The 26,648-nt window shown below is 39.6% G+C and overlaps 1 protein-coding gene across 2 annotated transcripts in view; it reads left to right on the forward strand.

The window, feature by feature from the left end:
- Window positions 1-26,648, forward strand: part of si:dkey-12j5.1 (probable assembly chaperone of rpl4) — a 417,417-nt gene that overhangs the window by 62,213 nt on the left and 328,556 nt on the right. For both annotated transcript variants that reach the window (XM_039737187.1, XM_039737188.1), the window contains exons 7-8: window positions 862-978; window positions 25,058-25,123. In XM_039737187.1, the coding sequence (XP_039593121.1) occupies window positions 862-978; window positions 25,058-25,123 (183 nt within the window). The remainder of the gene's footprint in view (window positions 1-861; window positions 979-25,057; window positions 25,124-26,648) is intronic.

A 26,648-nucleotide genomic window follows, 5' to 3' on the forward strand; every position in this document is an offset into this window, starting at 1 on the left:
TAGATATTTCAATTTTTATTCCATATTTCTAAAATCATATTCTATGTTAGGTTAATTTGTTGTCTCTAAATTGTGCAGTGTGGGATACACTGTGGGTATGTGTGTGATCAGGCCTACAATAGATTGGCACAATGTTCAGAGCTGGTTCATCTGTGCTCAGTTCTCCTGGGGATAGGTTTTGGCCCCTCACAACCCTAAATTAGCAGGTTAAGCTGCCTTAGGTTACAGTAGTGTTTTACTATCATATTCATAAATGTAGGTGGATATATACATATACAGTACTGTACCTATAAGAATAGTACATGTTTTGCAGATGAGAGAAGATCGTTCTGTCATTTAACCTCTTTTGGATAGCTAAGAGCTAAGCTGACACAAAGTCTCATCTAGATGCTTCTTAGGAGTTTACCATGTTTCTGCCTAAAAAACTCCTTAGTTTAATCTAGATACACATTACCCGTTGTGTGAAGAAGTGCTTATTGGCATCAACCTTAAGTGCATACTTAATTTCCATAGTTATCCTGGAGTATGTGATTCACTGTTTAACTGAAAACGTTCAGCTGGATCAGTTTTTGTCAAAGAAAGTGCAGTCAATAAAGAAAATAAAGTATATGTAGTACAAGTATACAGCATATGTAGTATAAGAATCTGTTAGTGCTTTTTCTGGCTTTTATTATGTTTTTGTTATTCTAATTGTTGTTTGATTGTAAAGCACTTTTAGCTACACTTTTTGAAGATGCGCTACGTAAATTAATGTTACTGTTGTTGCTGCAGTATCTTTGCGTGCATATACATTTATTACTCTTCTGGGTAATGTTTAACTTAATTTTAGTTTTTAATGGAAGACTTACTGTGCATTTTCAGGAGGGAAAAGATTTTCTTATGAAAGGCATTGCAGCATGGCTTCCAAGTCTTCAGAAAAGGCCAGATGATTTGCCTTGTGAAAATAAAGATGAAGAGGAGCAGCAAGATATCCTGCAGGTAGTAATTCATATATTATGGTTTTTCTTATTACTGTTCAGTTTATATTGGAGTGAAGAGACTGAGTGACCTACCATCAATGTTGGGTTCTATGCCTATGTGCATTGCTGCAAGGAGGCTTTCCAAATCCACTACTTCCTGAATTGAATTTAATGCTTTTTCATAATCTATCAATGGAGTATCAATTTGGTTGTTTGCCGGTATGCATCTTCTGATTCTGCATTCTATGTCTGGTTAGGGCAACCTCTTATAGTTTTGTGTTTTTTTTTAAAATTGCATTGTTACTTTACAGAGACTTTCATGGTAGTTTAGAAAATGTGCTCTTTGTAGCACATTTGTCATTGCACATCACTGTGAGGTAGCAATTCATAATATCATTTATACCCATGGATAACACACTTTCCCTACATCTTATTGTTGCTATATTATTATTGTTGCTATCATCTGCCACAAAACTGTCTTACGTTTAGATTTACAACTTTGATCATACATGACTTGTGTGATTTCCGGTGACAGATATTCAAATAGAAAAGTGCATTAGAGCCATGATTTGGCAAGCATATTACATTTGGGTAATTAAAACAAATCTGGTATGACATCTGTTTCCAGATAGAATATCTTATTTAGTGAACAAGTTGGCAAAGACTGACTTATATACTGTAAATCTGTTTAAACAAATAGTAATATAGTGAATTGCGTGACTATGGGCATGTGAATGTTCTAGTCTCGGTATGCATTTATTGACCAGTTGCTGTAAAGCAAAGGATTCAGTAAAAATTACTTTGTGTAGGAAATTCTGCATCCTTTTAACAAGAGTTCCCTTTAAATATTAAATTACATAGTCTAAAATACTGTGCTTAACAAGATTTATCCTTCATATAGGTTACTGAGCTAAAGACCCTTTGTAGTGGCATCATTGTCAGCTGTAGCAGAGTTCTTTCATTCACCATTTTTGTGATCTTAATGTGATCAGGAGGTTGAAATTATCAACTCATGAAAAACTAAACAAAAATGACAATCTAATTCTTACTTATGGGCCTAGGCATAAAGCAAAATACAGAAGGTTATCAAATATACCAAGTGAACAATGACAAGAATGAGTTAGAGGAATCAGCAATGGGGAGAAACATGCAAAAAGGTCCTAGCACTATCTGAGTGACATCAATCCCCCACCTAACTTTACATTGTAGTTTCTTTTTCCTTTTTTTGGTTACAGTTAATGGATACCTGTGAATACAGAATTTCATTAGGAAAAAAATACTTCCATAATTCCAAAATGATTCTAGCAACACAACAGGTATAACAAAGGGTTCCGTTCAGAGTTCAGTAATATGAGGTATAATAGCAGTAGCTGGAGTTTAAATTTGTCCTTTTATAGTATCCTGGAAACTGGAAGTGGCCTCACCTACATCTCTGAGGAGCTTCTTGGATGTGTCTTTCTCTGGAGACTTTTGGTCCTGTTCTGAAAAGAGAGGAGAAAAACATGCTATTAAACATCCAAAGTCCCTAGTCCTTTCCCCTTGAGCTCTGTCAACTCAGACCTAATATGAAGGTGGGATGAACTGTGACAGTAGATATAACTGTTTTTGGTGCATTTACTATTAGACAGGACTTCTATGGTCTTCCATATTTTGTTTGAAAAATAATTACATTTTACATTTTGTGATTTTTACTGTGCTTAGGTTGCTTACTCACTCAGCCATATCAGTCACAAACAACCCGCTTTAACTAAACTTTCCTGGGATTATCTTGTTCTTTTTACAATTTTCTGATATCATATACATCATTACTTTTTTTCAGTGTATATGTCACAGGATCCATCAGATCCTTTTTCTAGCTTTTTGTATTTCCAAGCTAATTTGGCCTCTTCCCTTTACATTCTCATCTTTAGTAAAATCCTGCATATGCACCTAGTTATTCTCATGTCAGTTGTTCCTGTCTTTGCTTCATATTTCCATTTTACATCATATTTTTAGTTGTGTAACCTTTTCCATTCAATGCCATGGAGTCTGCTTTAATAGTTAGAGGTATGAACAAACTCTAACCTGATATTCAACATTTTTTAACATGTTACCTAAATATATACTTTATCCAAAACAATTCCATTTATACCAATATTTGGAAATACTGACAAACACTCAGCAAAACAAAGGTTCAGCATTTGCACTCCACTCATGTTCAGCAGCCATTCCACTTTACTGCATTGCCATGCATATGTCTTCCATCAACTTTGTATTTCCAGGACTTGGCTACAACTATTTTTCTTCTCTTGTGATTAGTGAAATGGATGTGTGGTTTGGTAACAGACCTTGACTACTCATGTACCAAAAATGGAAATTTAGGTATATATTTTATGTATGTGTACTTGTTTATTTTTAGTTGGTAGTTGTTCTCTGGAAGTAATCTGCATAGAACCATATAATCATTTACATATTTCTATATTTTGAGCTGTGACAGAAAAGCAGTTTTCACAGAGACGCACATTCAGTCAAAAGCGAAATTTAATGTGGCAAGGCTTAAGCCACTAGACAAAGCTATAGGACAAATGACTGATTTAATTAGTTAATGAATATTCCTAGCATTTTTTATGTAATTGTAATTCTGAAATCTAGAGATTGAAAATATTTGTTAGTAATTAAGTTTTGAATTGTGTCAGATGATGGCAGTATAACACTGTAAAGCGATTTCTACTGTAGATCGATTCTGGAAGATTTCAAACATGGCTTTTTCTCTTTTTTTGCTAATTAAAGAATTACTCCATTTAAATAAAATCTCTTTTTCTTGTGATATTTTCACTTTTTAACAAGCACATTTCTATATAAAGTTTGGAAAATATTAATGTTTCATGAGAACATCACAAATTAACATATACCTCTGTTATAATTTGATCTCAAAAACAGAAGTGCCCAATCTCCTGTATTGCAGAAACTTTTATACATCATTTTAAATTCCATTAACACAAGTTGGGTGGAGCAGTGGTTGCCATTGCTGCCTCACTGATTATTCATCCTTGGTTCAAATACTGGTCATTTGCCTTTTGGGGTTTGCCAAATCATCCCTGTGTCTGAGTGGGTTTTCCTCTTGGTTTCCTCCCATGTCCTCCAGTTTGGTGAATTGGTGGCAATAAATTGTGAATGTGAGTGAACCAGGGCCCTGTGATATAATGGCACCCTGTCCAGAGTTGTTTCCTTCTTTGTAGCTAATTCTGCCAGGATGGTTCAATCCCCCACAACTCTAAATTGCATTATGTGGGTTTTAAAAATGTTTATATATATTATCTGTGTATAAAATAGTATAAATACTCCAAACAGGAACACTTTACAAAATATAGAAAATTATTTTTCATTTACTCATTTTCTTGACCCGCTTAGTCCAGTTCAGTGGTGTTTGTATCCAATGCCAAATAGAACAGTTAAATAATTTAATTTTTCATCTCTGAAAGCCTTGTTTACTGTAATTTATAACTTTGTCTTGTAGCACAAAACATGTTCATATCAACCAGCATCTACTTTCAGGCATCTGTTTTTCTCAGCCATAGCCAGCATCAAAGTCAGCTTCAAAGCACACTTATACACACATTAACAGTCTCTCACACCAGGCTAGCTTAGAGTCACAAGTTATCTTGATGGAATGCTTACCGTGACAACCTTTCAGAACCAGTTATACAAAATGTATTAAATGACGCATTTCATTTCCTTATACTATTTTATTAACATTATATCAGACTGTAAATTATTCTTCTGTTAAAAGATAAACACATTCTATAAATGGTGTTCTCTTAAATCCACTGAGATTCTCATTTTATCTAAAGTAGTACAGTTCAATAAAAAGCATTTTGCATTTCTTTATTTTGAGTTATATGTAGGCCTAATTACTATTCCTTGTGATATTGCAGGCATTTTTAAATTCAGCTTTTGGTATTTTATACAGTTAAAGTCATCTAGACTTTTTTTTTCTTTTTTGTGCTTTTAACTCAAAATGTAAGTATCTAAAAGAGTGCTGCATTTTGCTGATAAATTGTACACAGTCAGAAATAAAGAATGAAGCAAGGAAAAGCATATCACTTGCTTTTTAAAGTTCCTCGTATTGTCTAAAATATCCTACGGTTTCCCATTATCTCTGTGGAGGAGATGGCATGTGATTATATCAATATTGGAGCAATATTTTTGCAAAATGTGATACATTTTCATTTTACTGGTATGAATTTACTAATATTTGGGTACTATAGAATTGTTTTATTGACTTATAAACAGTTATATCTGGATATTCAGAGCCTAAATGAATAATTGTAAGCTAATTAGAATCTCTGTTTATCAAATGTGAATCATTTCATGTTTCCAATTCTGCTGCCTTTCTTCTTTTAATATGTACTTGATTTAGTTGTAACAAAACTGACATGCATTTCTTCCACTGGATGGTTACTTTATGTAATTTTAATAAAATATTGAGGCAATTCACTAACAGGCGAGAGGTAAAAAACCTAAGTCAGAAAGTTACTGTCTGCATTGTATAAGTGTTTTGTTATCACTACATTCTAATATACATTGCTATTCTTTATTTTTGTGTTTGATTGTAATCATAATTTTAGGCTTTTTATGTGTACTGTAGTAGGGTATAATGATTACCTTGATAAATGTTCTATTAGGTCACTTTGATAAATACTATGTAAGCTCAGTAGTTATTCATTAATATGTGTTGGAAAATTACAGTCCATGTTTCCTTTTCCATTTTAAGGTAGCAGAAACCTGAGTCTTCTTCTGCTAGCATGATGATGATAAATATTCATTTTGGTTTGTAAGGTGGTGATGCTTTGCTGTGTTTAAACAAAATTATACTTTTTCATTTTTATCAGCAATTAACATGTTATTTAGATGAAACAGTAACTGAATGAAATAAAATTATCTTTAAATCTGAATGTACCTTTAATGAGTAATAATTCTTAAAATTGTATGCTTCTACACTCCTAAAAATAATGGTTCTTTAATGGCACAGTACTGCATTATGTAGTTCCTTGTAGTGCCATTGCTTGACATAGAAACATTTTATTTTGTAAAAGGTTTTTATATATAAAATTGGTTCTTTGGACTTTGAAAAGGTTCTGAATATGAAGACACAACAGATCTTTAATGTATAGTATAAGAAACTGAAGGATCAAGAATACCTGAACATAGCCTGTCTTATGACATACAGCGAGAGTCCTATTAAATTGAAGAACCCATTGGTATTTCACAAATCTGTTATTGTCTGTTCATGGCTATCTGTGGAGCCTGTTATGGAACTAAATAAATAAAGGTATTTTTGGGAACCTGAAATGGTTTCTGTATGGCATCATTCTGAAGAACCACTTTTTGGCACCTTTAATTTTAATAGTGTACAGGCTGCTTTTAATTTGAAGGCTAAACAGTAGTGTGACTAAATTTATGCAGAATCTCTGTCATTTCTTATACACTAACATTTTTGTCATATTAGCACACTTTGTAAGAACCATTCTTCCCAGTTGGGAAATAATGTGATTTCTTAAAAACAATGGTATTTCAATATACAGTATATGCAAGTCATTTGCATTGAACAGAATTGTTGGCTATGGTATTATTGTTTAAATAATTTGCTTATTATTGAGCAGTTAGTTCAAAACACAGTATTAAGTGTCATAGATAGAGCTGAAAATTGCAACCATATTATTCAGTTCCAAAATTGCTGTATTGGCTTTTTTATTAAGTTTATTGTAGATTTTCTTTTTGATATATAGAGTCATAAATATTTTAGCATCTGGTACACATTTCAGAGTCCAACAATAGTTAAACTTTACAGTTTATGTGTGATCACAAAATTCAGATATTATTAAATTTCACAGGATCTAACTATTACAGGGGGCAGATCCTTTAGCTATAGGATCCCAAAAATTCTGGAATGATCTGCTTACTTCAGTCTCAGAATTTTTATAAAGCAATACCTTATTGTTTATAGCACTGTGTGGTGCCCAGGTTGCCCCCAGCTGGCATAATCTTTTTTGACCCTGGGTCATCGATAGTCATGAACTGAAGATAGATTAGTGCAATGAAGACAAATAACATGAGTGGTGCAACTCAATGTGCTCAGTACATTTTATTGTATAAATCAAGTGTCCAAATCAAATATACAGTGCAGTGCAGTCTCCTTCAGCAAATCCTCTTTAATAAAAGCCCTGTGTGCGTCCAGGTGTCCATGTGTGTGTGTCTTCTGGTGAAGTGCGCATGCGTGGGGCCGTAACGCGCATCGCACCGTGCCCCACCCATGCGCACAGCACCGTGGACGCACACACACTGGAAGCTGGGCACACAGTGAATGGCCTAGCCGTGGCAGCGCATGATAAGCAAATAAAAGGCATCATTGCTGGAGAGAGTGCTGATTAGGTAGTCGTGGCCACGCACATAAAATCCGTTGCTAGGGAGACGCCACACATACAATAATCAGCTACACGCCAGCACAGATTAAAATACTTGCTGGGGAGACAATACAGTCACAATTATCAACTGCACGCCACACATTACATCAGTTGCTGGGGACACTCTGCTGATTGCCCACTGTTGTGACAGAAAATTAAAGTCATATTACGGACATCAAAGTCAGTATTACTGTCAGAGAAAATTACAGGCATTTTACAGAAATACAAACCAGTATTACTGCGAGAGAAAATTAAAGGCACACAATACACTGACACATATTATAGCCACATACAAGCCAGTATTACTGTAGGAGAAAATATTACTGACATATCTACTAACAACGTGCCACCCAAAAAAAAAGGACACGTCAAGTAGGACAAAAGACACAGACAATCAAATCCTATATAAGTAACATCTCCTGGAAGAATGGTCAGCTCAACAAGTAAACATCAACAAAAGAAAGGCTGAAAGACAAAGAAAAATACGAGCAAATAGATCGATTGAAGAAAAAAAAAACCAAAATGAGCGTCAGAAAAACGCTAAAAGAGAAAGACTCAGAAGAGGAAACCTTACAAAAAGTTGGCATTTACTTGCCAGAACAAGTATTCAGGCACGGTCAGTTATATGTTGCATTATCAAGAGTTATCAAGTTTTCTAGATGTTGTTGTCAAGGTTGTAGATGGTCCTGAACATGGCAAACTCTTGCCAAAGTCAGACAGAATATTTACAAGAAATGTTGTCTATAATGAAATTTTATAGAAAAATTTCATGATTTAAAAAAATGGAAAATATTTCCTAAATATCTTCTTCAGATATTGTGTATTGCAGATTGTTACAAAGTTTTACACTAAGGCAATATTAATTATACTTAATGTGTTGTCATATACGTTTCTATTTTATTTTTATTATTAGTTTACTTTAGGCTTCTTGCAAAAATATTTTTGGCAAAAAAAAAATTAAGACAAGAAACAGAATGAGGTCAAGGTCCCTTGCCATTTAATATAGACTGGTCCTACTAATGTTTATGCACTACTGTTCTAGCACTTGTTATTGTAACAGGCTTAATGTCTAGTAAATTAATAATTCACAATAAAAAACAGTGCTCTCCTCTGTAGGAGTTAAAATCAGCAATAAATAAACAATCCAAATCAAGAGAAGATAAAAAGTTAAATAAGATCAGGTAAATACAAATTTGGGCTTTTTAGCCCCTGATCACTCATTTGGTCTGCTCAGTGGGAGCTGAGACACGGACTTCACTATATAGTGGAATATAAACAATATAAAATATGTCATATTTCAAAATTTAGAAGGAGAAGAAATACCTCCATCATTAGCTTACATTGGTGGTCTTACAGCTGTGAATGTTCTAGAGAAGTGGTCCCCAGTTTTGTCATTTCTGCATTGACGCTAAAACATATAAACTTCTTAAATAACAGTTCATCTAATTAAAGTAGGAATCCAGTTAAAAGCAGAAGTTGGTTGAGGGAAAAAACTGTTGCCACTGAGGTCTCCTGGATTGATCTTGTGAAAGTTAGCCATTTTTAAAGAAGTGTCTTTCTTCTTCACTTCATCGATTGAAAAAGCACACTTTATAGCATAAAATTATGTGTGACACAGAGCAACTGGAGATTAGAGGTGCACTTATGGAAAGTTTAAGACAATATCTACTGAAGATAAACACTTTTGTTGAAGAGAATGGGACATACTGCTATTGTCACTGGAAAACACGTTCTGAGGTTGATTCTACAGCCAATGTCAATTGTGAAGCTCTGGTAACATTTTTCCATTTCCTGAAATTAAAGTGGAAGAAGCCATCAAAGTTGTAAGGACAAAATGTACGTCTTTTGTTAGAATAAGTTTGCTTGTTCATCTTGCAAGTTGTAGTTTTCCAGTGATTTTGGGGGTTGTCTTCTCTGGATTTTCAGTTGGAATTCCCATAGCTCAAAATGTACAGTATGTGCTCCAGTATGGTTCCATGTATTTTCATTTCATCCTAAGAAATTACATTTTCAAACAATTTTAGGTGAAAGGCAGTGTCATGGTAACCACCTGCAGATACATTCTTTAACTCCTGATATTCTATTGCAGCACTTTTGATTTGGCCTGTATGTTCACTTATGCTGACTTCTGTTTATATAATGACTTTTCCATTTACAATTGCTGGAAACAGTGAAGAGAAAATTATTCAATCAGAAAACAAAAACCTGTGACAAAATATATTACATTCAACTTAATTTTGTTGTCATATATATGACAGGTATGAAAGGTGTATTTCTTAAATAGGAACCTTTTCACTTCCAAGTGGATGTATTTAGTAAGCTCTAAGGCTTTTTCTCACTTACTGTGGTACTCCATAACCTGCAATTGTAAGCTACTGTGGGAGACGGTTATTTTTCTAAATTTGTGTACATAAATTGAAAACAGAAGCTTCCACAATTTACTTTCTGATGATTGACACTGAACATGTTCTTTAACATCCCCATAGTTAGAAACTTCCCACATATCGAAGTTTTTTTTCTAATTATCTTTCTGTTGTCCTAGTGCATCTCCAGACATCGCAAACCTATTTGGTAGATGGTTGGAAAATCTAATTTACAGCTACACAGGATAAAAAAATTCTGTCTTGTCCAGTGGAGTATAGTCTAATCTGAATTTGAACTGAACTTTAGAAATGTAATATATATCATAAAGTACTGAACAGCATTTGTGGTTTTCTTTAAAAAAAAAATATATAGTGAGATTTCTGAACTCTTTTAGGACCCCCCCACAACAGGACGGCACACCAAAGAGCGACTGCCGTGTCTGTGGAGGACTGCTTGTTCTAACGCAGCATCAGAATGCCGTGAAAACAAATATGAGCCGAACAAGATCGCACTATACGTGGCTGGCGCCGATGGGTTATGCAAGGGACATTATAAATACAGGGAATAGTATTTATAGTATCGTGTTTTGGGGTGCAAGATAGTGACTCACATGTCACTATATATATTGTGGCAGGCGGCTGGCGCCCATGCCCAGCTGGGATGCCCCTGCACAATATTCAGGGGGAGCAGCCCTGGACAGTGCAATACCTCCCCCTGGACGCAAGATGGCTGCCCCCCTGGGGTGGAGCAGTGCCTCGGTTTCCAACAGGGCTCCATTGGAATTGGGTGCAGCTCTGTTGGGTCCCGCAGGCACCGCCAAGGGGTACTGTGTTTGGGACTCCTGAGCCTGTGTGGACAGCGTGTTCGTCACACCCGGAAGTGCAGCTGGAACTCGGTGATTAATAACCTGGAGCACTTCCAGGTGACCTATAAAAGGAGCCAGAATCAGGAGGAAGAAGACAAGGTTGCCTGAGAGGAGTGGTGGTGCCAAGGTGGAGGATTGTGTGTTGTGGGTTAATTGCTTTGGGACTGTGTTGTGGTTGGGGGATTCACGGCTGAAGAAAATAAAAGTCTTGTTTGGATTTTACACGTGCCTCTGTGTCAGTCTGTGCCGGATCGGGCACAATATAGCGCCTTTCTCACAATATATATACTAGTTGACTTGAGCATTCATAATTTTCATACTCTCTCTCTGCACGTTTAGCATTCATTTGCACAGAGGTTGATGCACTTGTTGCTTCATGAGCAGCTCTTCTCTTCTCTACCATATCGGCCCGCTTCTTCTCTTCTTTCATTGGCATCTTTTTGCGTTAAAAATGATTAAGTCAGTGTTTGTGTTGCAATTACTTTGTATGGTTCCTTATTTTTTCACTTAAACTGGCACTTAATTTGTCAATCTACCTCAAGAATGATTTAAGATATAAAGAGGTAGGGGAAGTGACGGCGAAGGTGGTAGGGATGAGAATGGCGCCCGTACGCATGCACCTCATGGCCACCCTGTTGGCCACTGCTGAGAGTTGTTTCTAGAATAAAATTAAAATAAAAAGAGTAATAACCTTGGAGGTCAATCATCACCCCGAATGCAAATAGTAGGGGTCATGTAGTATATGTGCACCAAATTTCAGGTCAATAGGTCAAACGGTTTGCAAGCTATTAGTGATTTAAAATCCTGGACAGACAAACGAACAGCCACAGTAGCGTATTATATATAAAGATATACATATCTCTGATACTTTTGAATGTAGCTGAAAAATTGCACATATCTTATAATATTAAACCAGGTAAAGTTGTTTTCTCTTTTGAAACACATCTTCTTAACAGAACTCATTCCTAATACTTTTTAATCTACCTTCAGCACACAAATTCCCCAGTGGCAAGATATTGAGACTTTCAATGGCCTGTTCCAGAAGTCAGAACAATGTTCTTTTACCCTTGTGAAAACTGCCTAGAATCATTTTAATCAGATGATGACCTTGACAAATGTCTGAATTGTGAAAGACACATTGTGTTCAGAAAGGTAAGACTGTGCAGGATGCAAAAGGAAAAGGGCTCTGTTAGCAAAAGTATGAAAAAAAATGCCTTGTTCTTATCTGTGTCATGTTGAAGGAATCGTGCTTACAGGTCACTGCTGCAAGCTTGTTAAGATTAATAACATGCAGAGTCAAGACACTGCTAGAAAACTAAGAAGGCCCAAATTGGACGGGGAAATAACAAAAGGAAAGTTTGGCTGAAAATACATCTTCTGTAGAAACAAAAATGAACAAAATTAGTTACTTAAATAGAGTCAGAACTGTTCAAACAAGCATCACATTTCTATTATGATTAAAATGTCTTGCCACATTTAAGTACCAAATGGCAATATTATCGAGCAATCATAATTTAGAATATTTGTATGCTGATTTAGAGAAACGATGGAACCGATGCACCTCATTATAACTGAATCTTATACAGAGTGCTCCTGCAAATTGATTTACTCTTTAGTGGCCCGGCGGCTGAAGCCCGCCGGGCGCCAGGAGGGCGTGAGGAGGACTTGTGCCTCCTCCAGACCGCGAGGGGCGTCCGTCCTGGTTCTATTGGGAGCCACGGGTCGAGGGCATGGAAGCCCTACCCTGTAGGGGCCCGTGGTTACCGCCAGGCGGCGCCCCGATGCCGGTTCATCCCGTGTGGCCCTCGGCCGGGGGTGGAGCCCGGCCGGACGCTATGAGGACCGGAGGAGGCGTGGGCCTCCTCCAGACCGAGTGGGGCGTCCGTCCTGGTTAGACAGGGGCCTGCGGGTACAGGGCTTTGAAGCCCAGCCCTGTAGGGACCCGTGGCCACCGCCAGGCAGCCCGGTGCCTAATTATCCCGGGAGCCCGGCACTTCCGCCACACCAGGAAGTGCTGGGGGGAAGACTTATTGTGGCGACCGGAGAGCTGCGGGAGGACAGCCGGCACTTCCACCACGCTGGGCGTGGCCAAGAGTGGATGCCGGAAACACCTGGTGCTCATCCGGGAGCACTATATAAGGCCGCCTCCCTTCAGTCAGGGAGCGGAAGTCGGGTGGAAGAGGACGGAGCTAGCGGGAGGACTGGAGGCGGCCAGAGAAAAGAGAGAAAGAGGCATTGTAAGGACTGGAAAGAGAGACAGAGGCGTTGTAAGGCCTAGAGCTATTGAATCGGTGCAAGAGGCACTGGGGAGTTGAGCGGACAATCTGTAAATAGTATATAATAAGCGAGTGTGTGGTGAGCATAACGATGTCTGTCTGCCTGTGTCCTGGGTCAAGTTCACAATGGCGTACCCAACGTAGGGCCAACCGTCTGGTGCAAGGACGGGGCCCCATAACGATAAATATTTTGTGAATAACCCGGCACAGCAGGGGACTCCACACACTTGTTGCAGGTGTGGCCCGTGCAAAACCCCGAGCGTGCGTTTTGCTCCGGAAACCGCCGCCGGACCGCGGCATGGATATCCCGGTGCGGAGGAGGAATAGACATCGCCGGGCGCAGCGGGCTCGAAAGTCGCGCTGTCGACACGGACAGCCAGGCGGCGTGGCGGCGCAAAGGCCACACCGAGGTGGGGGCCTCGGCAAGACGGGATCCGGAGGTGAGTACCCTGCCCTGCAATAATCGGCCCTTCGGGGTCGGTCATACCTTGTTTTCCACAGGGAGGGACAGACCGGATCCGCGTCCGTGGCAGGAGCGCGCGGGCCCGGGCTGTCGGCAGTGCGGCTACGGAGGCAGCAAAGGAGGCTGCGGAATGGAGCCGCTGCGGCTCGAGGAATCGCCGCAGCTACAACGCGGTGAGGAGGCACGTCTCCGTACCCAGCGCAGGGGAGACAAGATGGCGCGGGCGGTGGTCCCGCCGCTGACAGGCACGGGATTGGCGGTGTGTCTTGCGTACCCGCCGATGATTGGATAGAGGCGGGTCCAAGGAATGCCAGTCCCGTGCAGAGAAGAGACCCGATTGGGCCAGGAGGAGTGGCCCACAGGAGGCAGGCGTCGAGTGCAGCTGATCGACAGGTAAGCTCACGGCGTCTGTCTCTTTGTTCCCACCAGCGGCTCGGCGCGTGTCGGGGGAATCCCCTCGGCCCGCCGAGTCGTCTATGATGCAGATGCTGAGTGCTATCGCCGCTCAGTTGGAGGAGCTGATGGGGAAGGCGGTCGCGTCGGAGAGGCGTCGGGTGAGACGGAGGATCGGCTGGCGCTGGAACCGGAGGCCGGGCGGAGCACTGCGGGGGTGGTGAGTGTTGCCGTCCCCGTAAAGCAAGTAGGGGGGTTCGCCGAACATGGCCGTGACCGTTTACGGGAAGACCGGCTCCAAGTAGGCAACTTCCCAACAGCGGACGCGGTGGTGCAGATGGCTGGCGAGGCGAGGAGGTCGTACACGCAGGGGCTGGTAGGATCAGGGCTGCAAAGTGCCCCGGGTCCTAGCGCCCTGCGCTCCAAGCCCGCGGCTGTTTCCCGTCGCTCTGCAGGGACGCAGACGGGCTGGGTTTGAGCTATTGCCATGCTCAGACCCAGACCGCCAGCAGCCCAAGAAGAGAGGGAGGAACCGAGGGTGAATGCGGTTCCTCGGACAGGGGAGGACGCTGCGCTGGAGTGCGCGTCCGAAAGGCCGTCCTCTGTGCGGGCAGAGGAGATCCCTGGGCGGCTGGGCGAGCCGCCTGCGAGCGGTGCGCGGACAACAGGCGGACGGGCATGGAACCTGCGACGGAGGACTTGGCAGGCAAGTCAGGGGCTGTCGGAGGGGGCAGGAGCACTGCGGTCGGAGACCGGCAGGGCACTCGGGGTGAGTGTCCTGGCAGTGCTTCTGGCCCTCTTTTCCTTTTCCACAGGCCCGAAGCCCGGCGAGCGCTGAGGGCGGCGTCGTCAGGGACCTGCCCTCCTGAAGCGGGCGCTCGCGGGGCTCCACGCCGAGGCCAATAGTGTCCCAGCTGCGGGGAACAGCGGGGGCGAGAGCGGCGCAGACCACAGGGGCGCGTTTGCGCCGGCGGGGGTGCCGAAGACGGATGTCCCAGGGTGCCGTGTTGGACCCTGGGGCATAGTAGGACCCTCACGGGGCGTGCTGCCCTTCGGGTTGTGCCGTTGGACCCACGTGTCCTCGCTAGCGGTGGGGCACTGTGGCCCCGGCGGGCTGAAGCCCGGCGGGGCGCTAGGAGGATGTGAGGAGGACTTGTGCCTCCTCCAGACCGCGAGGCGTCCGTCCTGGTTCTATTGGGAGCCACGGGTGAGGGCATGGAAGCCCTACCCTGTAGGGGCCCGTGGTTACCGCCAGGCGGCGCCCAATGCCGGTTCATCCCGTGTGGCCCTCGGCGGGTGGAGCCCGGCGGGACGCTTAGAGGACGGAGGAGGCGTGGGCCTCCTCCAGACTGAGTGGGGCGTCCGTCCTGGTTAGACAGGGGCCTGGGTACAGGGCTTTGAAGCCCAGCCCTGTAGGGACCCGTGGCCACCGCCAGGCGGCGCCCGGTGCCTAATTATCCGGGAGCCCGGCACTTCCGCCACACCAGGAAGTGCGGGGAAGCTTATTGTGGCGACGGAGAGCTGCGGGAGGACAGCGGCACTTCCGCCACGCTGGGCGTGGCCAAGAGTGGATGCCGGAAACACCTGGTGCTCATCCGGGAGCACTATATAAGGGGCCGCCTCCCTTCAGTCGGGAGCGGAAGTCGGGTGGAAGAGGACGGAGCTAGCGGGAGGACTGGAGGCGGCCAGAGAAAAGAGAGAAGAGGCATTGTAAGGCCTGGAAAGAGAGACAGAGGCGTTGTAAGGCCTAGAGCTATTGAATCGGAGCAAGAGGCACTGGGGAGTTGAGCGCGGGACAATCTGTAAATAGTATATAATAAGCGAGTGTGTGGTGAGCATAACGATGTCTGTCTGCCTGTGTCCTGGGTCAAGTTCACAACATTTATAATATGTGTAAAATGCATAAACTTAATGCAGTTAATGAAGAAAACAAAGCAAAATAGTAATTGTGGTAGGGTTCTACTCAGTAGTAATGTGCGGGAGCAACTAAATGGATGATGTAAAGAATAACAATAGTAATAGTAATTGCCCTTTAGACTGGTTTAGCATAAAAAAAATACAGTTCGCGGTTAAGTTACTTGTCAGGTGAATGCAGAAAATCTCCTGATTTACTCTCACTGGCACCTCAGTAGTCACTTTTTTAATGTTTTTATAACATGAAACAAAGAAAATGAACATGAGTGATTATGTTTCATTTTCATTGTAAATACCAAAAACTGATGGAAGAAGCTCTGAAGTGTTAATTTCTGCATCCTTTATTTCATTAAAAAAGATTAATATCACTTAGAAAACAGCTGTGATGTTCGTAATTGATGTACACATCTTGAATGCTTACCGTGTTTCTTTTAATGTATTTTTAAAAATATATTTAAATATGTTTTTATTCACCTAATCACTATATACAAAACCACATTCTACTGCATTGATTTTCACAATTACATAAAGTTAGGTGGGGCTGGAACTCAATGGTTTCTTTTTTTACACCATTGCAGAAGAGCTGTGGCTCCACAGATATTAATTTGCACTCAGTGGCTACTTTATTACTTGTCCTTCAAACAGCCAATAATGTGGCTGCAACTCAGTATATATAAAATGCAGACATGGTGAAGTTCCTTGACCACACTATAGAATGTCTTGTCTTACCGAAACAGAATGATTTTTTATATTTTAGGTCCAAAAGATGAGAACAAAATGGAGTACACACCAGGGTCAAAACCAAATAGACAATCGATTATTCACCAAGCCAGAAACATGAGACAAGAATCATAATGGTAAACTGGAACGTAAGCCAGAACCAAGAATGAAAATACCAAGAAGCGCACACTAAGTCTTATAAGTCTTATTAATTTTATCCACAATATGGATACCCAAACAGTGCATCAGTTATTTTTGTAAATGCTCACGCTGATGACATCACCTGAGCATGCTCCTGGGAACTTCTAGGTAGTTGCTTTAGCAACAACCAGTGCGAAAGTCACAAGACAGTGTTGCCCATCAATTTTCAAAATGACACTGTGGTAAGACGCTAAAGAATTACAACTGGTCAGGAGCCAAGTTAGGATGAAATAAATGCCTTAATCAAGTCCTTCAACAACAGAATCTCCAGAATAGCTAAAAGCATGTCCCGAAAACTCCTTAGGAAAATATAAAAAAAAAAATAATAAGGAAACATCAATGATGATTAGTCTAAGTGGTTTTGACCTTTGATGATTGGTGTAAAACATATTGTTTCCAGCATTTTGGAAACAGCAGCCCTCAAAGTTTTTACACACTGTTCTCTGTAGAGTTTACATTGAATGGTGAGATAAACAAAGAACATCATGTGAGCTGTAGTTCTGCAGTTATAAACATCTTGTTAGTGGGAGAGGTCACTAGCAAATGGGCAGACTCATTTAAGATGACAGAAACATCACTGTTACTCAAATAACAGCATTTTAAAGCAGTAGTGTGCAAATAGGCTCTGAATGGGAAGATGAAGGTACAGATGGCACATGATTGCCAAAACTAGACTTATTCAAAATTGGGAAAAAAGTTTCTAGTCTGATTCATGTCAGTTTTTACCGTGTGGTGCTGTTGGTAGGGTCGCACATTGGTATAAACAGCATGAGTGCATTGATGCATCCTGTGTTTTGTCAACAGTACAAGGTAATGTTGGCAATGTAATGCTGTATTGAATGTTGGCACATATTATACCCCTTAATGCTCATTGACAACTATTTGAGTATCCAGCCTATCTAAGCATTCTTGCTAATCATTTTCATCTCTTTATAACCACTGTCTACCCTTTTCAAATGGATAAACCCACAGAGTAATATGCCATGCTACTAATAATGCATTGTAAAATAATCTACTGTATATTGTATTTATATTATAATATGTACTTTTAGAGACTTAAAATTTCATAACTGTAAACAAGGACTATTCAGCATACTAGTGTAGATTATGAAACCTTTTCACTCTTTAATCAGAATTTTTCACTGTCCTGTTATTTTCCAGCTTTAGAATACTGTACTTTACAGTATAGTTTTCTAAAACAAAAAAAAAAAATCAATTTCTCTAGACTCAATTGTTCATGTTAAGTCCTTGTCATACTCCATGACTTTTCTTGCAATTGTAATGTCAAACTACATGAATGCCTGTCATGTAGTTTGATATCCCATCCATTCAGTCAGACCAGTCTGGCAACTGAATTTATAGGGTGGACACCTGTGTGAGCGAGAGCTGACAATTACAGAGCACTCAAGGAAAGAAGAAACAGTGCTGATATAAACAGACAAAACAGAAGAGGGTTTATCAGTCAAGTGTTGTGTGTAACTGCCATAGCTGAACAGAATGAAAAAAATAAAATATGGGCAGAGACTGTGTCTGAATTCTCCATACCTGGAAAACATTGTATTGTCAGGCAGCACATTAATTGGCTATCAAAATGTGGCAAGATCACGATACTACAGAAATCTGAAGCTGTGCTGAGAAGTCATCAAGCAGTCATGTAAACTGTAATTCCTTGTGATATTTAGTCACGCAGTCTGACATCTTCAGGTTGACGAGATTCAGTATCTACAGTCATTATGTCTGACATGCTCTCCATTTGGAATTTATGCAATATGCTGCCATCCTTAATGTTAAAAAAACATTGACCCTTGTTTTATCTTGATAGAGTAATATATATATATTGCTCTACTTTCCCCTGTTGTATTATTAATATATAGCCATAGAATGCCTAATCTCACAGACTTACCACTGTTTATAAGGTATTATTGTATATAACTTATCCCCACCTTCTCTTCTATATCTATAGCCTCAGGCAATTCGATGTAGTAAAAAGACAAGCAGGAGTGAAGTTACACATAAAATAATGTATTACTGATAATATTCATAAATAATAACAAAATTCAAAGTACATTTGAATATTGGCAACCATACAACCTGATTTAAATGGTGATGTGTAATTCAGGTGGCACACAGACTTGTAGTTACTTAATGTCTCTAGTTAAGGTATCATTGGTGCTCAGCTTTTAGCCAAATGTCTGTTCAAAATGGCTGAAGCTGTGCTCTTCATTGTGTTGTCTTCAGTTCAAGGTGTGATGGTCTTCTTCAGTTGTTAGCAAGAGAAAGATACTTCTAGATCATCACAGGTTAGCAAGAGAGATGCTTCTTCATCATATGTTGGTTAGAGAGAGAGAACGTGGTTGAGCAAGCAAATTTATAGGTTTTCTGTCCAACCCCTACAGCCAATCCAGACAGCCATATCTCAGACCAATGGGGGGAAATGGTACATCTTAACACCTGGAACACTATACCCAAAGACCAAATGTTAAACTAACCTGGCTTTGTGTGGGGGATGAGAGAAAGACTTTAGCAAAGAAACTGTCAACTCGCCAATCTGGTTTAAGACACATCTCCCAAATCCTGTCATAAAATTACAAATAGACTCAGTCATAAAGGGGGTCAAACATGAATGCCTCTCACCAAAGTAACACTAAATTACATTGCTTTGCCTAAATTATAAATAAAGACATACAAAACATTTATCAAGTTATATGCAAAATCTTACATCACAACAACCCTCAAAGAATTTTGCTTCCAAAACAGGATTAAATTGATTGCTGGCAGACAGATTATTGATTAATATTTCAAATAATAAAACCTCCTGAAAGTTGCATACAAGATGGGTCTGTCCTAATTTATCCCAGGTATCACTCACTCTCTTTTTTGAAGATTAATTATGTTACGATCTTTTACAATGTTAGGGATTACTTGTATTTCCTTCATTGAAGTTGCAGTTATTTTTTTTTTTTTTCTCCAGTATACCTTTATTAGCTGAGAAAAATCAACTTCACAGTAGTCCAATTATGATTGCTTTTCCATTGCTAAAACATTATGATGTATTTTTATAGTATTTTTTTCCATTAAATTAAATGTTGTGAGAAGCAAAGGTTCAGTGACTAATGTGCCACTAAGCTCCTTTACACTTTAAAATGATAGTTGTATCCAGTACTAAGGGTGTGGCAGTACTGTATATTAGAAACATGTGTTCCATTTCAGCATGTTTCTTCCAGACAGCATAGTATGCTTATTTCATTCATTTCAGTCTGTATAGTGTAAACACTATGTGAAGTCTCTCTCTTTCATTTGTAATAATAATAATAATAATAATTAATTATATTTATAGGGCACTTTACATTAGCAGCAAATCTCAAAGTGCTACATGAAAAGTTTAAACAAAGGCAAAGCAAGATAAAAACAGAGATAAAACAACAATAATATTAGCAATTTTGTTAATATGCTTACCTAAATAGAAAAGTCTTTAGCTGTTTTTTATAAACAGCCCACAGTCTGTTGTGTTCTTAGGCTCTCTGGTAGGCCATTCCAGAGCCGTGGAGCAGCGGCTGCAAAGGCTCGGTCACCCATTGTATGAAGTTTGGTCACAGGGGGGCGAAGGTGGTGGGTATTTGCAAAACAGAGGTTTCTTGCAGTGGATTGTATTATTAGGAGTTCCTTCAGATGTTATGGAGCATTTCCATGGATACACGGGTAAGTGAACAGACAGAGTTTGTATTCGATATAGAGGTGGATAGGGAGCCAATGAAGTGACTGAAGGACTGGTGAAATGTGTTCATATTTCCGCACCCTCATCAGGATTCTTGCAGCACTATTTTGAATTTGTTGGAGCTTTTGAAGGCTTTTGCTGGGGATCCTGATGGGGAGCGCATTATAATAGTCTAGCCTGGATGAAACGAAGGCATGAACTAGTTTTTCAGCATCACAGAGGGAGAGGAAGGGACGGAGTTTTGCTATGTTTCAGAGATGAAGGAATGCAGTTTTACAAAGGTGATGGACATGTGCTTCAAATGACAGATGGGAGTCTAACTTGACACCCAGATTTGTAACAGAAGGGGAGAGGGTAATAGTATGGTCAGAAAAGGAAATACAATTTACAGAGGAACGAAGTTGATGGGGAGTGTCAATTAAAAGAGCTTCAGTTTTAGTGCTGTTCATCTTGAGGAAGTTCTTGGACATCAAGGCCTCAGTCTCATCCAAGCAAGAGGAAAGAGTTGATGAAGGTGTAAGTGAATTCAAATCCAGTCCCACATAGAGCTGCATATCATCGGCATAACAGTGGAATGAAACTCCATGCTTGCGGATAATGTGGCCCAGGGCTAGCATATAGATATTAAAAAGGGTTGGCCCAAGGACTGATCCTTGCGGGACCCCACAGGTGACAGTGTGGGTACGAGATTTAGCTTCCCCCAGGGCCACATTCTCAGCCCTATCAGTAAGAACCACTCCAAAGCAAAGTCAGAAAGTCCAATCATATATTGAAGACGATGAAGGAGAATATTATGATCTACCGTATCAAATGCAGCTGTGAGGTCCAGGAGGATAAGGAGTGATGGAGAGTCCTGGAAAGCAGCCATCAGGAGGTCATTGGTGACTCTGACCAGGGCTGTCTCTCTACTGTGAGAAGTTCGGAAACCAGATTGAAATTTTTCAAACAGATTGAATTTTTTGAGATAAACCTGAAGCTGGACCAAAACAACCTTTTCCAAAACCTTAGAGAAAAATGGAAGATTGGAGATGGGACAATAGTTTGCTAACACTTCAGGATCCAAAGAGGATTTTTTTAAATGAGGTCTAATAATTGCGGTTTTCAATGCCAGTGGGACTAAGCCGCTCTGGAGAGAGTGATTAATAATATTAGCAATGAGAGGGCTTAAGTCTGATACATTAGCGTTTTGCCAGAGGAGTAGGAAAAGGGTCCAGAGAATACGTTGAAGGCCTCATTCTCTGTATGATGCCCTCAACTTCTTTACCTGTGGTACAGCGGAACTGGGAGAGGCAGCCCATTGGCTTTGATGTGGAAACATCCAGCGATGGAGGGCTGGAGATAGACAATGAGGAGCCGATGATGTTTACCTTATAGGTGAAATATTCAATAAAATTATTGCACTGCTCCTCTGTGGAATTATTACAGGCGTAGATATGAGGATTGAGTAAATGATTTATTATGGAAAAAAGTTGTTTGTAAATTCCAGGTCTGTTTTTGATTAAATTTGAATAATATTGAGATCTGGCAGTGGTCAGTGCTCTGGAGTAGTTTTGATGTTCCTGATAGGCTAATTTGTGAACCGTCATTTGTCTTGCAAACCCCCAGATCTGCTTCATTTTCCCCCCTCAAAAAGTGTGAATTTACAAAACAAAGTTGTTTATAAGAAAATTTGTTAAACACAAAACCATTATTAAGAGGGTGTACAGTATATGTGTAGTACACAAAAGTACAATTATATTTCAGTACATAAGACTTAAATATACTCTCACCACTCATCTCTGAAACTCATATATTCATTCTCTCTGTAATTACCTTGCCAAATCACCTCATTGCCAAACTGGGCCTTGGATAAGTGGAGGCTTTATAAATATAGTTGCTGCTATGGTGGTTCCAGGGTAAAGAATGATCTCCATTAAATACTGTGGTCTGACTTACAGAGCTCCCTCTGTTGCCCATGGACTCTGTCTTTCAGTCTATCTCTCTGCATCCCCAGTCCCTCATATTTGTTAAAGGGTAAAGTCTTCTTTTCCTCTCTGGCACCAGCTCCTTAACAGACACATGACTGTCTCTGTGCTGAGAAGAGTCTTATGGAAATACACTTCTGGCATCCCGCCTTCTTCCCGTATCCTTCCTGATAATCTAGTGTGCCCAGTTTAGTCACTTTTGAAGCCTCTATGAAATGCAGAGGGATGACAGCCTTTGATTAGGGGCACTTTATGTATTGCTTGTGGCATCTCTTTATATTTTGGCAAACTTCTAATGGGTGCCTACAGCTATCAAGTAGTTTAGCTTCTTCTCTGGAAACTGATCCTGTTTTTTTACCATCATAGATCCTACACTGGTTCTTATACATTCTTTTTTTCCAGTGTCCCTTTTTAAACCTGGCACCTTCCTGATTTTGTGTGACAAAAGGTACATACATATAGTGATGACATTTCTCATGATTTAATCAGTTTAAGCACAAGCTGAAAAGTTTTGAAACAGACTACATTTATTGAGAATTAATGAAATGATGATGAAATATTTAATAATAAAAGTAATGAAATAGTTAGTTTCACCCATCTGCATTTCCATTTAATATCCAGCAGAATTTTTTCAACTCACGTATTCAAGGATACCAGGGGAACTGCATTTAGGACTGAAGCCAGGAATCACTTCTTTACTCAATGAGTTTTGGGAATCTGAAGCAAACCTCCAGGAAATGTAGTTGAAGTAGAAACCTTGAAAACCTTTAACAAATCTCTGGATGAAATATTATGATTGTTGTACATAATGGTTTTTTTTTTCATTTTTCAAATTTCTTATGTTCTTATTCATGACCCTTATACACTACACTAATTGTCTATCCATATGTACACTTCTCTAATTGCTTATCCATTGCACTGTCACAAAAAAAAATCAAATCATAAACCAGCATCATTAGGCATGTGGCATGAACCATCACTGTATGCAATAATAATCGATTGTAAGGCACAGTTATGCACAGAACAGCTGTCAGTCAAATCAGGCCAATTTGAAGTCACCAGATAAAGTAAACATGCATTTGTCTGGAATATGGGGAGAAGATTTGAGTAGAAAAAGGAATATACACACAAACATGAGAAAATTGTAGAAATTCCACATAGGCAGGGCCTGTATTGAATGTTGGTACATATTATACCTCTTAATGCTTTTTGAGAACTATTTGAATGTCCAGCCTATCTAAGCATTCTTGCTGATCATTTTAATCCCTTTATTACCACTGTCTACCCTTTTCAAATGGATAAACCCACAGAGTAATGTGCCATGCTAAAAATAATGTAGTTTTAAAATCATTTATATTGTATTTATAGTATAATATGTACGTTTAGAAAGGACACAAAAACAGAGTAAAATACTAAAGAAAAGCCTGAACAAATAACATAATTTGTGATATAACACAACACAAATTATCTTGACCATCTGGACAGAGAGTTAAACTAAAAGAAGGGGAAGAATGTCAGGTTAAGTTAAAAGCATTCCTGAACAGATGAGCTTTAAGTTGTTTTTTTAAAAGAATTAATTGAATTTGCTGATCTAATTAATTTAGGGAGGTAATTACAAAGTCTGGATGCTAAAGTGCTAGCCGAAGGCCCTGTCTCCCATAGAGTGCAGGTTAGTGTGGGTCACAACAAGATTGCCAGAATCAGAGGACTTTAGTGGGTGAACAGGAGCACAGGAAAAGGTCACTGATGTAGTCCAGTGTGAGGCAATTTAAAGCTTTGTAGTTTATTAATAGAATTTTATATTCAATCCTGTAAGACACATGGAGCCAGTGAAGGCGAAGCAGAATAGGTGTTTTGTGACTCTTGCAGCAGAGTTTTGAATCCACTGGAGCTGTGATACAAGATTTGAAGAGACATCTGAAAGTAGGGAGTTACAATAATTGATTCAGGATGTGATAAAAGCATGGACAAGTTTCTCAGCATTAGAAAAGGACAGGAATGAGTGAACATGGGATATGTTATGGAAGTAGAAGTAAGAAAGTTTCTTAATGTGGTTTAAGTGGGTGGAATAAGAAAGGGATGACACGAAGATTCCTTGCCTCAGAAGAAAGTTTGATGAGAACATTAAGAATAATTGAAAAGGAGGTAATTTTTCTGCTTCATCCAGATTTTAATTTCACTGACCCAAGTTGTGAGCTAAGAAAGCTCTGATGAGGTGTCACTTTTAACACTGAAATAGAGTTACCGGTAAGTATCATCTGCCTAAAAATGATAACCCAGTCCATAGCTATGAATAATATGGCCAACGGGAAGCATATTGATACAGAAGAGCAGATGACAAAGGACAGGGCCCTGAGGAACTGCTAGTGTGGCTGGTGCTAAGCTGGATCTGCTGTTGCCAAGGCTAACAAACTCTTGCCTATCTGTCAGATAGGATTTACACAACTGGAGGACAGTGCTAAAGATACCCCAATGTTTTCCATTCTAGACAGTAGAATGTCATGTCTGACTGTGTCAAATGTGGCACTGACATCTGAGTCTGCTGCCATAAGCAAATCCTTAGTTACCTGAAACAGAGCACTTTCACAGCTGGTCTGCACTATGAAACCAGACTAACAGGATTCCATCAAATTATTAGAAGTTAAGTAATTGGTCAATTGCCTATTTTCTGTATTTTTTCATGACCATTGGTCTCATTGTCAATGGTTTTACCATATTAACTGTAATGTTTCCATGAGTAATCTTTATTTAAATATTCTGTTTTCTTCTGTTTTTAAAAGGTATGTCCACCTTATGAATCCAGAGTAACTACAGCCAAACTGCTTATTGAAGCTGAAGACTATGAGGTAGGACTTTTTGTGGTGCCTTTTTTTCCTTTTGGGACAATAATGGAAATGTAACACTTCGATTTTTAGCTAATGATAATAAGGAATTAATAGACAATGAGTAAATGCTGCAGTATCATTCCAGAGGTTTTCTTCTTTTTTCCCCTTGCATTTTATCTTTAAAGTGTGTTTGCTTGTATACTGTGCTGTTTTTGTGGTTAAGTAATACTTGATGGCCCAGAACAGTTAGTGATTCTGTACTGTCCAGATAGTATTTTGTCACATTAGAATTATTTTAATGTAGAGTTATTTAATAATTAAATATATATTTTTATATTCATTTAATATAAAATTAGATCTAGGTAATCATGACATAATATAGTAGTTAAACAGCAAAAGTTCCTGGTGACCATGGACATTCGAATTATGTAAATGGCTATAGATAATACAATACAATTTATTTTTGTATAGCCCAAAATCACACAAGAAGTGCTGCAATGGGCTTTAACAGGTCCTGTCTCTTGATAGCCCCTCAGCCTTGACTCTCTAAGAAGACAAGGAAAAACTCCCAAAAAAACCCTTGTAGGGAAAAAAATGGATGAAACCTTGGGAAAGGCAGTTCAAAAAGAACCCCTTTCCAGGTGTGTTGGGCATGTGGTGGGTGTCAAAAAGAAGGGGGTCAATACAGTACACAGAACAGAAGTAATCCTCACTAAGGTATAAAAATATTAGAAGTACGGAGCAGAACTTAACAGTAGATGATATCACATAATACAATTTGAATTTGTTTAGAGTCCTGGAGACCTCAGCCATCAAGCTGCCTCCCCCAATTGGCCATTCCACAAATGAGACAGCGCTAGGCCAGCCAATCCGATGAAAGGACCCATCTACACAATGATTCAAAACAAAAGCTGTTAAAATGTTTTAAGCTCTCTTTAACATTGCATACTGTAGTCATGTCACTATAAAAATAGATAAGTGAGCAGCAATATCAATTGGCTTAAGTGTAAAGAGAGCTGCAGTTAAACAGGTTGTTGCTGCTGTTAACAGTATTTTTTTGTGGATCCTAAAATAGAACTGTTCAAATTATAGAGCATTTGTGAACACTTAAACATAGAGCCTGAATATAAATTGTTCGATTGGGATTTTCAGGATTTTTAGATGAACAAATTTTCTTTTGCCAAAGAATGTATGTATTCCATGCCTTATGGTGTCTACAGAGTATATTTAGAGGCAGTTTAAATGAATGAAGTTGTTCTCATCAGTAACTCCTATAAAATTTGTCTTATTATCTAGAAGATCTGACACATTCATTCATTCACTCATTCATTCATTTATTCATTGTTATGTTTGCTTTTTTCCTGTTAGATTATATAATAATTTTTTGTTCCAAAGTCCCCTGTTTATGGTTGTTGACATATTTGTTCTGAATTGTATTTGTTTTCCTTTTGTTTTGAGTTACTTCTGTTTCACATCATGTGAGATTTTTGATACACAGCATCAGATTTTTAATATGATCTGCTGCAAAAATAGTTACAATTGTTAG

The sequence above is a fragment of the Polypterus senegalus genome, chromosome 15 (assembly GCF_016835505.1).
Source record: "Polypterus senegalus isolate Bchr_013 chromosome 15, ASM1683550v1, whole genome shotgun sequence".
Lineage (NCBI taxonomy): Eukaryota > Metazoa > Chordata > Cladistia > Polypteriformes > Polypteridae > Polypterus > Polypterus senegalus.